At 42.6% G+C, this 17194-nt stretch overlaps 1 protein-coding gene across 7 annotated transcripts in view; it reads right to left on the bottom strand.

Moving 5' to 3' along the window:
• Positions 1–17194, bottom strand: part of TTLL5 (tubulin tyrosine ligase like 5) — a 151590-nt gene that overhangs the window by 110942 nt on the left and 23454 nt on the right. For all 7 annotated transcript variants that reach the window (XR_015702251.1, XR_015702252.1, XR_015702253.1 and 4 more), the window contains 4 exons: positions 13292–13393; positions 13073–13164; positions 10864–10971; positions 824–905 (listed from right to left, as the gene is read on the bottom strand). Coding sequence is in view for 4 of the 7 variants with exons in the window: in XM_087747363.1 (XP_087603489.1) it covers positions 824–905; positions 10864–10971; positions 13073–13164; positions 13292–13393 (384 nt within the window). In the remaining 3 variants the exon portion in view is untranslated. The remainder of the gene's footprint in view (positions 1–823; positions 906–10863; positions 10972–13072; positions 13165–13291; positions 13394–17194) is intronic.

Genomic DNA, 17194 nt, shown 5'->3' with positions numbered 1-17194 from the left:
AAACCACCAAACTGGGAAATTAAACATTGTGGAAACATTCTAGTTGCACCTGAAAACAAAATGGGTACTGCGGAAGCTAGGGTTATGAGCAGTGTCCGAAAAAAATTCTATGCAGGATAAAGAAGGAGGGGAGGATCAAGAGGAAGGTCAGATATGGCTATTTCAGGAACATATAACTTAAAGCTTATTTATATCGTTATAACTGAAATATCATTCACAGTACTACAAAAGTGTATGTGCATCTGTGCCCCTGTAAAGCTAAACACTAGTCCAGAAAACACACATAGTTGAAGAGCTACAAAAATAAATCCTCAAGTTGCATTAGAGTATGAGGACCAGCATAAGGGCCAAGACAACACTCACTCTCTTTAGATTTTAGCTAAAGAGAGTACTAGACTAAAAATTTGAGCCCAAGCATACAACTACATACTTAAGTCAAGCATAATGCCTGAACTCTGCTTGGACTCCAAAATCTTAAAGTTTCTACTCAGCCAAGCAGATTGAAACCCCACACAATGGTCTGGAGAGTTTCAAAATTCATCTATGATGGGAGATTCTGAAGTGTTAACAATGATGATGGACCGTAGAAGAGAAATAATTAAAAAGAAAATGGAATCCCAACTGGGTTCTTTCAAAACCTATTGCTGCAATAAGTTTGTTTATGCAAAGGGAAAAGCAAAGGACTATCCTCTCTGTCAGCTCTTAACAGTGGAACAAATACTCTGCAGGCATCATGAAACCATGCCCTCCTAGGACCACAAGTTTCAAGGACAACCATCTCTAGCAACAGTCCCAGCCTCGTATTAAACTGGGAATCACTCACCAGGCCAATGATGGGGATAAGTTCACTTCCAACAGCCAGGGCTTGAGAGTGTCATCGATAAGGACATCAAAACCATACAGCTCTGAAAACACAGCATACATTGTAAGCTTACCTTGCTGCACCGTTAAACGTTCAGGTAAGGTCCAACATTGGTCTCTATCAGGTAATTTCTACCTATATCATTTAGGTCAAACCCAGTGAAATCTCTACGGCTGAACAAATGATAGCATTACAAAAGTGGGAAATTTTACTTCCTCAGAATCAAGATTAAATATATACTGTTTGTGGTGGAAAGAGGGAAGCAGAAAATGAGTCTTAGAAAAGTGTTATATAGAAAAATAAACTCTTTGCTGTTCACAAACTGCAGTTCGTGCAGAACTCTACTACTTGTTTTCACATAGAAGTGACACAAGCACAGCAGGTCCAATCTACTTCTTCCACTGGATCCTGGAAACAACAGAACTTCAGTCTCCTTTTCACTTTTTAATTCCTATATTCATTGTTCCAGTCAGCTATAGAAAAATCTTGCTTCTTTCAAGCATCAGCTTCTTTTCAATTATTCCTGTATGGTTTTCTGCAGCATCCCCACAGGAGTACACGAGTCTTCTCCTCAGCAGCTCCATCTACATGGACAACCTCCCATAACTCTTTATCTTATTGACAGCTTGCCACTTTGCAGCAAACCACTATAGAAATATTTTTTTCCTTGGTTTCTAAAACATTCGTAACATATTACATCTGCTAGATGTGTTCTGCTCTACACAGGTCAGATTGATGCCAGCTTCCCATTCCAAGACTGATTTTACTATTTCACGCTATACACACGTTCTCTCTAGTTTGGAAAGAGCTGCAAGAAGGATGCTACACAAAGACAACTGTAAATCAGAAGTTGGCGTTAATGCAATTCCCTCTTCCAGCATTAAGAAATACAGTTAATGATCATCAGGGCAACTTAGGCACATTTTTTCAAAACACTGCAGAACAGGGTACTGGCAGAGAAGAAGGATTTCCATGAAATTAACCAGTTCCCTAGTGCCTGGAGTGAAAGCAGGAGAATTTCTTTGCCATGCTGCTTTCCTTGAATTCTGGCCTTGGCCTTTTGTCGCCTGCCTGACATTGATGCTGGCTCTGGGAAGCTGGACTGCTTGACAAGATCTTCCTATGCAGACAGCTGTGCGAGAGCTCATGTAGCTTATAATGTGAAGTTAATGAGCTGGGGGGGGGGGGGGGGGGGACTTGGAAGGGGAGGAAATGGCAGCAGAGTGAGTATTGCCTGCTCACTTTTCTAGACTATGTAGCCAGACATTGAGTGGGAAGCAAAACAGCAGAGAGTTATGGAGTTGGTTCACTCCAAATAAATGAGGCTGAATCTATGTTTGGCTGTCTTGCTCCCCAGATGGGAAAGGCTGCAGTAGAGGGAAAAGGAGGAGGTGAGGATTATAAGCGTAAACACTAGCAAAGCATTTTGACCAGGAGAGACTTCTGATGATTTTAATACATTATTTCAAAATACAATCTCAGGTTTCGTGAAGACCTGTGACTCTTAATGGCATAGCAAACTCCAGTGAACAGGCAGCTCATGCTTCAGGCAGAGAAGCAATGAGTGGGCCTGTAGCAGTTGCTGGTCTGCGACCTCCCAACCCCAGTCAGGAAGCAGAGCATTTTGTTTTGACTAGCTGCTGCTTCTTTTGCTGCTGGCCATTCCCTCCCTCTGCCCCTCAAAGGACCTTTGCTAGTATTTGGGCTCCTCTGACTTTGTCCTCCTCTCCCACACTTTTCTCCCTTCCAAACCACTTGCTCTTTAAACCTCCCTTTCCCACCCAGTTACTCACTTATTCTGTCCACTTTTACAAATACATGTGGGAAACCTCTTGACCTTAGCTAGCCCTGACCATGCTTGCTGGTGCTTTACACTCCTTTCCCTTGTGTCTGCCGTGTTCATTAGGACAGAAAGCTCTTCGGGGTATCCCCGTTGACTCAATTTCATTCTAAAACAGAGACATCTAATGCCATCTGCAATGCCTTAGCGTCTCCTAGGAAGACTCCACTGCTGCTCCATAATGCCCCAAGTCTCATGTATTCTAGGTCATATCTACAACCCCCAGGCAGATGTCTCTGTTACATCAGGGCATCAGGAGTTATGCAATATCCATGTTCTGGCAACAGAATCAAGCCTCACAGGTTCCCACATAGGGCTTAGCACAAAGGGGTTCTCAAGTTTGCCTGGGATACTCGGGCACAAACAGAAGATAAATTACCTGTGGTTTCAACTGTCCTAGAAATATCTCCTTGGCCCTTTTCCACATTTGGAAAACACACTATCTAGATTAAACACAGAAGAAGTATCCTTTCTACTGTGAAACTCCACTATCATTTGTAAAATTAAATACATAGGCAGCACAAAGATGTAGAGTCACATGAGCATGATCAGAAGTATATCCTCTGCAATTACCAACTTCAGCAAGACTGCCATTTCCCTCTTTAGAAAGAGTAAAGAAAACAGAATGACCAAAAGAGAAACAGATGCCTCAGGCTGCGGCAATGGTAGGTTTATGACAACCCACCTTGCACCACTATTGTTATTAAGGGAAGAATAGAAGAAATTAAGATATCAAGTTTCCACAGTGCCTGCCCTTGCTCCCCTCCTCTTGCTACTACAATCCACAAAAACATGCTTCACCCTCACAGTTTACTAAAGAAATTGGAATTATATTAGGAGGTACCAGCTGTTGCCAACACTCAGCAGCAACAGCCTGCCTCTACCCTCCAGTCCCTGCAGAGAAGTCACTGCTGACCGAGCTTCACAATCCTCCCAAGAGGAGGGCTAGCTTCAGACTAAAGTAACAGCAACAGTTCAGCAAGAGATTTTTTTTTTGCCAATGTCATTATTTAAGACTAAGAGGAAGGCTAGAAACATGGTCTCCAGCTTTTTGGTTCTGGTAAACTACCAAGTTTGGCTTACAATGCTGTCAAAGATTGCACTGGCACTCCCTTTTAGAAAATATCCCCAAAGAATTTGCTATTCTCTGTAAGCCTAGAAACAAAGTCACAAGCGATAGCCTGGTAGCGCAAACAATGTTTTCATGATTTTGCATAGAATGAATAAGCTCAATTCCTAGAGGGTCGCTGTAATTCTGGTCTTTGTTTTCAGCTTGTTCACTGGGGAGAAAGAAGCAGCTTTTCTGCAAAGTACATATTCTGCAACTGAATGGAGGCAACCTGAGGTTATGAAGGGACACACATACACCAAAAAAAAGCTGCATAGCATGCAATTCTTCTGCTTTTGCAATAAAAACAGATTATCTCATTTTAAGCAGGAGCATATTTACAGACATTCCTAATGCAAGGAACTATACCTGTGCTACTGAAATTCAAGTCTTCCCTTTTTCCTTCCTACTACTTCTGTGCTTTATATAAAGGTATCCTGCAGACCATCTTATAGACAACATGTATCAAGGAGCTTAGAAAAGCTAACTGTGCTACAATTTCATCCAAAGCAGCAACCAGTCAGTGCAAGGGAGAAAAAATTCTAACAGTATAGTGATGGACGTACTGCTTTGTTGAACATATTGCCAAACTTGAGGCTTCAGAGACTACACAGTATTTTGCAAATTAACTCCATCACTTTATCTAGTGATGGTACAGTACCTGCTTCAACTCTGGTAGAGCGCATCTTAACAGCTATGGGGACATGAACAAATCTACATCTTGGGGGCTCTCTCAGTCAGGTCCCAAATCATTCCTGTTACTCTACAAAAGGCCAGCATAATAGTTTAGGCTTTGATAAGGAAAAGGCCACACTGTGTCATATCAAGTAATGAAACAGAAGCCTTTAATCTGGACACCAAAGGCTTTAGGGAAAGTACTGGTGCTGTAGTCTTGTGCAGGAGTTTGCCTTGCACTCTAAATAATACTGCTTAACTTCCTTTTTTAGAGAACTTTATTTTAACAGAGAAAGGCCTTGTCTCTCAGTGTTATTACAGTAAAGGACTCAACAAGAGGAGGCAGAATTATTCCACGTTGGTGTTCTTGTCTACTTCACAAGATGCACCCTGCACCTGCCAGAGTTTGTCATACTAGGTTGGCCAAATGTGTAGTTACCTCACTTAGAGGCACTTTCTCCACAACAGGTAACCAGAAAAACTCCATCACTTCTAAGATGACTTCTCAACCTTTTTTCCTTCTACTAAAGCTTGAAGGACACTTAGTCATATTCCCAATGGAAGCCTTCAGAAGTGGATTAATTTCAGGGCGCCTACATAGAATCACAGAATATCTCGAGTTGGAAAGGACCCTTAAGGATCAAAGTCCAATTTCCTGTTCCTCGCAGGACTACCTAAACCTAAACCATACGACTAAGAGCATCATCCAGATGCTCCTTGAACTCTGACAGGGTTGGTGCCATGACCACTTCCTTGAGAAGCCTGCTCCAGTGACCGACCACCCTCTCAGTGAAGAATCTTTTCCTCATGTCCAATCTGAACTTCCCCTGAAGCAGCTTCATTCCATTTCCTCGTGTCCTATTGCTGGTCACCAGAGAGAGGAGATCAGCACCTCTGATCTGGTCGCTGCCCCCCTTGAGGAAGTTGTACACCACAATGAGGTCACCCCTCAGCCTTTTCTTCTCCAAGCTGAACAAGCCAAATGACCTCAGCTGCTCCTCGTAAGTCTTGCCCTCCAGACCTTTCACCATCTTGGTTGCTCTCCTTCTACATACACCACTACTTTCTTTGGTGAAGATTACAGTTGGGCTCATCACCTGTACCAAAATCAAACTCAGAATCATCCTTCTACTCTGAAGTCAGAAAAGCTAAAAAGGCCATCTATCAAGGCTAATATCAAAGAACAGGAGTCTTGGTGCAAACTGGGCTGCCTTTATAATCCTAATCTTACAGGGTAAATAAATTATCACCCATGAAGGAGAATGTTCTTCAACCCAGCATGTGAGATCATAGTGAGTGAAGAGGTTAACATCCCAGTAACCGCCTTTAGACAGCACTTCATCATAGAATCATTGAGGTTGGAAAGGTCCTCAGAGATCATCTTCAAGTCCATCCTGTTAACCTAACTGCCTGATCCAACTCTAAACCATGTCCCTAAGCACCACATCTACACATTTTTTGAATACTTCCAGGGACTGTGATTGTACCACTTCCCTGGGCAGTCTGTTCCAATGCTTGACCACCCTCTCTGTGAAGAAATTTTTCCAAATATCTAATCTAAATCTCCCCTGGCACAGCTTGAGGCCGTTTCCTCTTGTCCTATCACTTGTTACTTGGGAGAAGAGACCAACCCCCACCTCACTACAACCACCTTTCAGGTAGCCATAGAGAGCAATAAGGTCTCCCCACAGCCTCCTCTTCTCCAGGCTAAACAACCCCAGCTCCCTCAGCTGCTCCTCGTAAGACTTGTGCTCTAGACCCTTCACCAGCTTCACTGCCCTTCTTTGGACACGCTCCAGCACCTCAATGTCCTTCTTGTAGTGAGGAGCCCAAAACTGAACACAGTATTTTGAGGTGTGCCCTCACCAGTGCTGAGTACAGGGGCACTATCACTTCCCTCGTCCTGTTCAAGCAGGATTAGGTCAATTCAAAGATGGCAATTCAATGTAGAGAGTCTTGCATCCTGCTTACTCTTTGTAAGGTCTTTGTAGGTCTTTTAACTTCCCTTATGTCACTGAGGAACAGAAGAGTAGATATGCTGCTACTTGTTCTTCAACAAACTTAGTAGCAGGCAGATCAAAATAAAAGCCAGCTGACTGCATAAGATATATGGCTACATGAGGTGAAGGAGGAAGAGAGCATGTTTCCTGACTTCATTAGCCCAATTTCTTCTGATTTCAAGCTCCTAAAATCCAACAACCTTAGCCCCAAGCAAACTAGGAGACAAGAATAACCTGGTGTTCTTCACTTCCATGTTCTCATCCATCTGCTAAAGACCTTAATGTCATTACAAGACCCAATGGCAGTAGAAGATAAAATGAGAAGCCAGGGTTGATTCAGACTTTGGTAACACAAGTCCACTGATGATAAATTGACAATGCTGGTCATTTCTTTATGGCTGTTTTTGGAAGAGTTAATTCTTCCTAGGTCTGCCCCAGCACCCTGAGAAAGAAAACTGGTGCTACCAAGCTGAGAACAGCTTCCTAAAGAAACTAGAAACCTTCTGCAGCAACAGGGATCTTGACTCTTTCAGCTGAGCTCTGGGTGCTAAATCATCATCAGTTAGGTACCATTTAGAGCTATGAAGTGACAAGTAAGGAAAACAGTGCAGGGATAGACCACTACTCCTACAGGAGCTATCACTAGAAGACCTATCCCTTGAACTCCTTTTATCCTTCAGGCTCAGCTGACAGTTTTGTTAAATTCTGAAGATATATTTAATATTACAAAACCTACCTTGGCACACTGGATCATCAAAAGACCTATCCTGAAAGGTACAGGGCTCCTGAATCTGGTGGTAGCCAGAGGACTCTAAGGACAACCTTCTTCAGATTCAAAATGGCATCTTTACATACTGGCTTTGAAGCAAAGACTGACAGTAAGGGTATAAAAATAGAAGGGATTATGCTTTGCAAAAAGAGATAAGCGTAGGGAATACCTGTTCTGCTTTTCTTTGACATGCCATCTATGAAAACAGAAAAAGACATAGGATATGTGTACAGTATATGTATGGCTGACTTAAGTCTCTAAGCAGGGACTCACCTATACTCATGTCAAGCAAGTCTGCACAGAAATTCCTTAAGAATCTCAAATTTTTAAGGTCCTGCAAAATTCATTACAGAGCAGGCCAGCACTGTTCAGTACTACAAAAGGCTACCATTCCCCCAAACAGGTCAACTGGCACTACTAAGAAAATGAAGTGCTCATGAAGAACAGTAACATAGATGGTCGAGAACTGGTGATTAGATACAAATGAAGACTTTTTTAAGCATTCAGCTCCATGTCAGCACCACTCAAGTAGTACAATAGTTTATTGTTTGCTCTATACCATCTTAACGTAGATGTGATTAGAAGCATAAGCCTGACCAATTCAGCCTTAGGACACAGGAGCAGCTAAGTAAGAAACTCATTGCTTTGGTGGGATCAACAAACATGCCTGTTATCCTATCCTGCCCCTCCTTGATTGCAGAAGAGCTTTACAGCGTCACCACCAGGTTGACTAGAGCTGGGAATGAAACAGGGTGCTTCAATCTTTTGCTTCTTCAGGCTCATGTTTCAGTGAGTACAGAAAATAGGGCCATGCTGGCAAAAATATGTGCTGCACCCAGTTGCCTTCATTTCATCCCCTATTAAACCATCCTACAGAGAGATTTTTCAGACTGTCTGAAAGCAGGCTTCACTGCCTTTTCTAGCCTACCCAGAAGTGCTTACTCCAGGAGGGAGAACACTGCAGTCTTTAATCAGCTTGGACATATATATCCCCATCATATCTCCTGCTCCCACCGAGATGTCACGTCCCTCAAAGTTAGTGCAAAATCCAGTTTCTCTTAAAGAAGGCTCCAGAGGCAACCAACAACTCAGGTGGTGACCAGCTTTAGGACAATGCAGCGGTTCAGAGTCCTGCAGCATGCCCTCCTCTGGAGCTACTGGTTAAGACAATTTTTACTTGCAGCTTTATTTTACATGAGGAATTATTAGCTAATCATAAAGAACAAAATAGAGGCTTGAGATCACATTGTTAATAACAATGCATCAACAAGGCTTCAACAAAATCACGTAGTACTTACACTACTTTCTGTGATGCACTTCAGAGGAACAACACTTCTGAGCATCCCAAGTCCTCTGAGAACTGATTATTACTAGAATGCAGTAAACAGCTCACATGACATGACCAAAAGGGGACTCACTACAATCTTCCCACAAATTGTCAGCAGCACTCTGCTTTAACATTAGAAAAAGAATCATCCTGACCTATCACTCTCACTTTCTAGGCAAGCATGTGTAGCTGGAACCATACAGACTGTCTCACCAGCCTTATTTTAGAACATGAAGAAGCCATGAATGGAGTCTCTTCCCTTAAATCTAGAAAACAAGTATATTACGTAAAAAAAGAATTTACTTGGGAAAGGAATGAAGGACCACAACAGTGCTAAACTGTTAGAGAAATAAAGTGGGCAACCTAATCTAGACAAATAAGTACTTGTGATTTAATTCTTAGCAAGAAGGTGGCAATTGTGCTGGAGTCCTATTCCCTAGAACAGCATTACAAAGCCTAGAGCAGAATACATTTTGTTATTCATCTTTTTCTAGAAGTTTTCCAAACAAGGCCTACCTCTATCTGAATCTCAGATACAGGTTTCTGAAGTCTGAGATACTTTTCAAATGATCAGTCTTTCTCAGGACACACATGCAGTTCCATTGTTCACAGCCCAGAATGAAGGAAAAAAAAAAAAAAAAAAAAAGGCTCTTGGGAGCCCCTGCATACTGCCTTGAAATCTGCATTCCCAGTTTTCTCCCTCATGTTAACAGCTATGAACTCAGCCATTCTGCACAACTCCAGCTAGAAAAACTGCCTTTTTTACAACAGGGTTAAAAGTAGCACAACCAAAGAGTGTCAGCACTAGACATGCAGATGAAGAACGAGGCATACAGCATGACAAGGGCAGTTCAAATCCTTGGGACAAGGACCACCACTTAATTGTGGGGGAAGGTGGCAGAAAGTACTGAGCTCTGGAAATGCCTCAGGCTCCCTGGGGAAGCAGTATGGCTCCTACTTAAGCTCTCTTTCCTGGGAAGCTCTTAATTTATGTTTACACTGAAATAAATGGAACAAAACAGTTTATTTGTGGGGGAGCATCTGAGAGGGTGGTTAGTACAGCCCTGGGGAGGCAGCAGGAAGTGGGATAACCTCAGAGCCAGGCCCAGCAGAAAGTACATGAGGAACATTAGTTTCCACATACACAGCTCAGAGGAATCTAGAATCACAACTGAGGGGGGAAAAGGGAGAAGGAAAAAAGAGGCAGTTAAAGGTTTTTGGTGTGCTTTTTTTTTAATCCAGTTGATATTTCTGGAGTAGCTGATAAACTGTTACTTCACTAAGACTATTTGGCAGGTAACTAGACAACATATCAGCCATGGCTCCTCCTTGATTCTTGACTGTCTCATCACCCCCGAATATCCAAAGATGACAGCATCTGTGTTAAGAGTGTTGAATGCTGCAGAATTGTCAATACCCAAGTGCAATGCAAAAACCACACAAATGGATTTACCTGTCACAGCCAGTTTAAATACAAGTCCCAGTACCTAAACACAGGATACCTTAAGCCAAGCTTAGTCTTTGGTTTAAGCACTGAGACTAATTCTAGACCCAGTTCCCCTGTCCTGAGACTCCATCTTTGTGCGTGTATCCACATGAGCAAAGGGCGGCTAAGAGCAGGAGGAGGCCTCTTTAGGGAAGGTTGGGAAGCAGCCGCTGGAAAGCGGGAGAAGGCACACTGTGGTACCAGCCGCTGCTTTCTGGACCTCCTCCCAGCATCTGCTGCCAGCGAGTTCTCAAATCCCTTTGCCAGCACATAGTTCTGCATCCAGCTTCTGCCAGAAACAGGCTTTGACGCCACCACGCGGTACTCTTACATAAGCACAAGCCCAGAAGCATTACCACCACCGTCATTCCAGGCACTGCATTACACATTCGTCCCTAGTCCTCAGATGCATGTAAGACAATAATTCAGAATTACATTGGGCTAAATGGCTCACTAGAGAATATTAAATGGTCTAAAGGGATGTTTAATCATCCTCAGCCACCCTTTGCAAGGGCACTAGTGGGTCAGTAACTTCAACTTTCCAGCACTTCCCCAGTTCCCTTTCAAGTCCCTTTTCATCATCCCATTTCTAGCATGAGATTCTGATGAACGACACTGGCACAAGGGCAACTGTGATTCAACATCCCTTGCCCTCATAGAGGCCTATACTGAGGAAAAAAAAGCAGTATCCGGCTTCCTTGCAATACGGAATGCACATTTCTCCATAGTGTCAGAGAGCTGGAAGTTTCAAACACTATTCAAGAGCCAATCAACAAAGATGCCCCCAGTGCCTTACCAAAGCAGCTGCCACGATGTGAAAGAAAAGTTTTACAAGCTGTGGCAATGGCCAGCTCAGCAGAAACCACAGTCTTGATAATCAGGTCCTCCACGTTGGCCATCAGTGCTGCAAGGAGGGGAGGAGAGAAGAAAAAAAAAAAAAGAAAAAAAGTAGATTGTGAAGTAACACACAATATCTAGAAAAGCATGAGAATATGCATGTGGACAGATACCTTTGTGAATTAAAGCAGGTGAGAGACTATGGATGACAAAGCAACGATATTTGGAAATCCATGCAAGCATAAGTATATAGATACATGCGTAAGTATCCTAGTGCAAAAATACTCACAAATGAGAATGATAAAAGTGAGTATATGTACAGTGCAAATAAGCAGAAACATGTGGCAAGCACATCAACACAAGTCAGCTGGAGTCTGATCACAGCCCACTCAGAGTATTAGAAAGGATTAAACAAGAGTGGGTTAGTGAGATAAGCCCTTAAACTACAGAGAATAAGCCATAGCCATTGAGATACAAAAATTTTTCTTGTGGACTTTTGAGATAGCTGTTCTGTGATGTTGCACCTTCCTCTAAAGCAGCTATTCCTATACCATGATTCACAAATCATTTCAAAATTATATGCCTGGTGACAGCTCCCAGTCCTGCTGACCTATAGATAAGCTGCAGTTTCAGTAAGGAAGCTCTCTCCAGCTTCTGTACAAGCCTGTAAACAGAGCTCAGGCACAGGAATCTGGGCTGACAGAAGGAGCAAAAGGCAAGAAAAGATGCACATTAGATGTAGACCCGGATTCTACACTAGGCTTGGGATGAGTCATGCAATAGAAAGAACACCACACTTAGTTTCTGTTTTCAAGGACAAGCAATAGAGAAGTGAGAGGAGGAAGGAATGAACAAACACTGGAGTCCTAGTCTGAAAAGTTAGTAGGGATGATAGGACAGCCTTCCCCACCCCTCAAAGGGAGCACAAGCAAACAGACAAGACCTCCAGCAAACCCACACAGACATTTGGTAATCCCTGTCCCAAAGAACATCTAGTACAAACCACTTGATTAGAGAGTTCAATTTAGGCCTGCAATTACTATTTCTCATATTCAGATGATGACATGCAGGGACCTGAATAATTACAGAGGAGCATGCAAGCAAATTCAGATGTGAACTTCTGTGTCAGAAGACAACTAAGTGGAAGCAACACAGCATGGGAATGTCTAAGTGCACATAAACATCCCAGAGCACAAAAATCTTGCCATCCCAGACAAGGCCAGCACTTTCCAGCCAGCATTCTGCCTCCCTATGGCCAGAACCAGATGCATCAGAGAAAGGTGCAAGAAGTCTTGTAATAGATAGAGAAACCTGCTTGCATTGTTCAGCAGTTTACTTTAATTATTAAGAGTGCATGTTTGATACTTTAGGTTGGGGTGGGGTGTGGAAACGTATCAATATAAATAACTATGCATGCACAGCTTACTCAAAACATATGGTGCAAGCAATTGGACAGCCATGCACGCATATGATGGGGAAAAAGTCTACTTCCATCTGAAAGCCAGATTCAAACCCCTTCCTCCAACATCTGAGTGTTCCCTGGCAACATTTGCAATATGGGCATAGCTGCTATCAGTAGTGTTACCGATGCCTCAGTATCACAGGTAATTTATCCCTTAAAGGATATACCTGGATTCTGCTCTGCAGATGCATTTACTCCCAGCAGACCTGGCAAAGGTGTGGAAGAGGGAACTATTTTACATGAAACACAGACTGAAATGAAAACACCCAGCAAAAACCTGAGCCATGGAAAGATGACACCACATCCAAGAGTCATTCAAACTGGCACAGTTCTCCAGAAGTTGGTCACTCATCAGACTGAACAGGTCATGGGAGCAGTAGAGGGAGGGAAGCTTTTAGAAGGAATGGAATGACCTTAAGAAACGGGAAATGTAGGTAAAATATTAAGAAACGCACCCTGAGAAAGTCTCAGAATATTATTTGCAAAAGGGAAGGGATAGGCCTCATCTCTGGGGATAGGACTCATCTCTGGGGATAAAGAATAAATGCACAGCTCTAGTGCGTAAGCTGTAAGGAACAATGCTTCCCTCCACCCTGCTCTGGTGCTAAATGGGACTCACTGGGGCTCTTCCCTGACTTCTTAGGATTCACACTTGTGAGATGATTAAGATCCAAGAAAGGAATAAAAGAACAAGATCCATACTGACCTGCAGTGTCTCTCCCCTCTTGTTTTAAGTACCTCAGCATTGCACTCATGCTCCACTTGTTTCCATAATCCTCTACTTCAGGATCATCACAGCTAAAAATAAATGAAAGAAGCAAGCTGACACCACTGGCCTACCTCTGTGAACTTGCACCAGCCTTAGACCAACCTAGGTAAATTGACCCAACCTCTAGAGATCAAGTTCCATTTTCCAGCCAAGTACCTGACATAATCTCCACTCTTCTTGTTGACACTGTAGTTGGTCAGATGCATGAACTGGTTTTTAATGTTCTTGGATGCCTGGTCATACCTCACTGTTGCAAACCTGTAAAGAGGGACAAAGATTCACAGTATTTCTTGAACAAGTGACATGCTTGTTAAATATGACCTACTACAGAGACCACTCAACAACAATAGCTAGGGAGAGAATGCCTGTAATGAGACTTCATCAAATGCAACTCTCCTCACAAAAAACCACAGTTTATTCTGAAGGGCTATATCCAGGTGCATTTTGTCTCTTTTTCAGTGTCTTAGAGCAGGAAGCTTCATTTGTTCTCCTGGGAGTTTTCACAGCCCAACAGTGTACACATCATGCTAGGCACATTTTTCCTCGACTGCTTAGATTCGTGGTCCTTGGGCATTCTCGCCAAACAGGCCACTTCACTTTAGACAGTCAGTGTCACAGTCCCTTCTATTTCACACTAGGACCTACCATAAATACATAAGATCCACTGGTCCTGAGAAATGCACACATTCAGAGCAATCATACTACATATCACATACCACAGTCAATATTTCCTGAAGTCTCATACAAGCACAGCTCAGTTCTTGTGTATTCCAAAGATGCCTTAGGAAAGGCTGAGGGTGGGAACAGATTTCTACCATCAACAACTACACAGCCTACAACTGCCAATCCTTTCTCAAGAGGCATCCAGGAAACCCGGTACAACCTGCAGGCCAGACCAATTTGTCCAACAAGGAAGCATCTGCTCCAGGGTGCTGTCATTCTCAGAGACTACACAGCCCTTCCATGTTTCAGAGATGTCACCTAGCTGTGTACAAGGAAAGGGACTGTGGGGAAGATCGCAATCAGGAGTAAGACACTGCTACAAGTTTATCTAGTCTCCATATGAACCCTGTTACGGACAACAATACCACAGTTAAACCAGCCTGTTTATTATGGAAACAGTGGTAACCCCCTGATTAAAAGACATCACCTGTACTGTAACCAAGTACCCCCTTCACCACTCCCTTAGCCATACACTACCATCACAGATGTTCGTGTTGCAATGAATCAAATAATTGATCCAACTGAAAAACAGCCAGGATTTTGGTTTGTAAGGTGTTTGAGGGATTTTTGTTTTGTTTTGTGTTGAAGAGGAGGCAGAGGGAACAGGACGCAAGAGGAAGAAGGGTGCAAAGGGACAAAGGGAGACCAGCTCCCTGATCCAGCTACAAAGTTGTAACTTGATAATCTTTTTCCACCCCCCCACCCCACTGGCCACACAGACTTAAGCTATCCGTACTCTTTCCTCAACTATCTGCCTTCATTTTATCTGCACAATACTGGCACAAGAGTGTCTGTCCTACACAGCAAGCCATCTAAACCCAGTCTTTTTTGTTAAGCTATTTATCAGATCAGTTCACTGCATGGGTACAGAAATGCTTGTGGTGACACAATACAATGCACACCACAAGCCCCTGAATGAGCACAGGACTACAGCACAAAAATGCATTGGAGCAATCTGAATGGTAATCTTATCAATAGCACACCTCTTTAAGAAGAGGTTGGACGAATGCTGAAACAATGTAAGTTTGGGGGGGAGGGGAAGGAGCTTCCTGCAACCAACTGCTAGTACAGTTGCCCATGCTACCCCCCCACTGGAGTTTGCACTGTGCAGCCAGAGGGGAACTGATCATATACCTGTGCCAGGAAAGGAAAGGGTCAACATGAGAATGGGAACAGCAGCCAGGAAGAGTGCAGGACTGTTTCACTTGATAGCCATGTCAATTTAAAGTGTTTGAATTATACCTTGTGCAAAAGTTGCTTTCTAAAAGTGTAGTTGCATGATTGGCCTTTGTCAATCTTAAGGATACACTGCAGCTGAAAGCCCACCAACTGCTCAGTTGAACACTCCAGCCACTCTACTCGATCTGCTCCACAAATTACGTAGCCACAGGCAAGCCAGATCACTTCACAGATCTGACTGAACAGTCAATTGAGCAAATATAGAAACATACCAATAAACTTTCAATCAGATGCAGGTACACTTTCTTTCAGATATAACAAAGGAAAGTGTTAGGATGCAGTCAAGATAGAAAGAGGGCAGTACCTCCATTTTAGAGGCAGGCACAAAACATCTTAAAAAAATATCAAACATTAAGCAGAGGATAATACTATTTGTGGTGACATTTGCAAAATCCTACATCCAGACAAGGACAAGCCATCAAGTTATATACAATGTAACAGAATAATTCCAGTTGGAAGGGACCTACAATGATCATCTAGTCCAACTGCAATCATTTTCTTATTCTGCCTGTAATCAATTCCTGCTTCAATATGTATTCTAGGCCTCAGACTTTGGAGAAAAATAAATAAAAGGCAGAATAAATCAAGGGCAGAAACCAGGGCATCTGGTTGGCGGAATGACCCGTATGAGCCACTGCTAACCACCACAGCTCATAACAGCAAGCATGTTCTAGTTTAAAAAAAAAAAAAATCAACAAGAGAAAAAACACCTCCTTCTTCACTCTGACCATCCTCCTACACCACAATAGCTTAAGCTGCCAATGTCTTAAAAGAGATAAAGGGGAGTAAGAAAGGGCAAAGGGGAAGTCAGATGTACGCTATCCTAAGAAGCCCTGGCAAGAGGGAAAGAAAGTACCAAGCTGAGCAGGGTTTGTTGCAAGAAAAGGAGAGTAGATTTGGGTGAAGCCTCAAAGCAGGAAAAGGGAGGCAGTGCTCCAGAAGAATGGAAGAGGGAGAGAGGGAGAGGCATTTGGAGCATCTGGCTGTGCAATGAAGTTAATGTCCAGAAAAGAATGCATCCCCAAATTGCTTTATTAATAGCCATCTCTCTTCATCCTTCCCCTATTATTTTCCGTAGTTCAGAAGAAGCTGAACTATACAAGGACATCTAACAAGTTACACAAAAAAAATCCTTCCTTTAGAAAGAACTGCCAAAAAAAAAAACCAACTCATTTCTCAGTGAAAATGAAGTCACTACTGCCCTCACTTGGTAGCCATTTTGAGAAATATGTCTCTCTCTGCAAGAGCTATACCAGCAAATCCATGAAGATGCTCATCAGATTAAATCTACCCTTAAATACACAGGTGAGAGCAGGAAGGAAAAAAAACCCAAGCCCTCCATGATGGAAATGACTCTAAGCAGCAAGGTTAAAAAAAGTGAAAAAGATTTTGCACCATATTTTTCTGAGCTTCAACTACATATAAAGTCAGAGCAGCTGGCAACAGAAAAGAGTTTGGAAGTTTGGATCCCCTTTCCACATATTTCCACAGCTTAAAGTATTTTAATTTCTTTTCAGTTTAACTGTAAGTTTCCTGGATTTAGTACTTCTGTTTTGAAAATAGTGATAACAGCCCTATCACATATTTTACTCTTAATTATTATTTCATCATCTCCACCTTAATAATCATTTATTGGCAGCATACTGAAAGCATTTGTTAATAATATGCTTTCAGTCAGATCCTGGAAGATATGGAGTACAAGCAGCAAGCTATTTCACAAAGTCATGGCTCCCTTGATACTTTGAAGCAGAGGGCAGTTAGGTTCACCATGCTTATCAGCTTCTTATTTTTTTTTTATTATGCACACAATCAAAAATATGAGGATATGAACCCCTGGCAGACATAGACAATACTTCTAAACAACAGTATTTCTTTACCTTGCAAATGCTTGCATTAGCTTCCTTCTACAGAGACTGTCCTTAATTATTAGGTGGTCTGAGCTCCATGCCCATAGAATTTACATTTCCATAGGGACTGATTATTCAGAAGGGATTTCAACGTGTTCTAGAGCCCTCAGTATATGAACTTGCTCTGCTACTAGGATGCTATCACCTTAAGGGATATCATGGGCCAGTTCAGCAATGCATCACAAAAGAA

This window comes from Nipponia nippon, unplaced genomic scaffold (genome assembly GCF_047370975.1).
Source record: "Nipponia nippon isolate SJK-2023a ecotype South Korea unplaced genomic scaffold, ASM4737097v1 scaffold_11, whole genome shotgun sequence".
Lineage (NCBI taxonomy): Eukaryota > Metazoa > Chordata > Aves > Pelecaniformes > Threskiornithidae > Nipponia > Nipponia nippon.
Note: the sequence above shows the minus strand (reverse complement) of the source record. Positions and strands in the feature narration are given on the sequence as shown.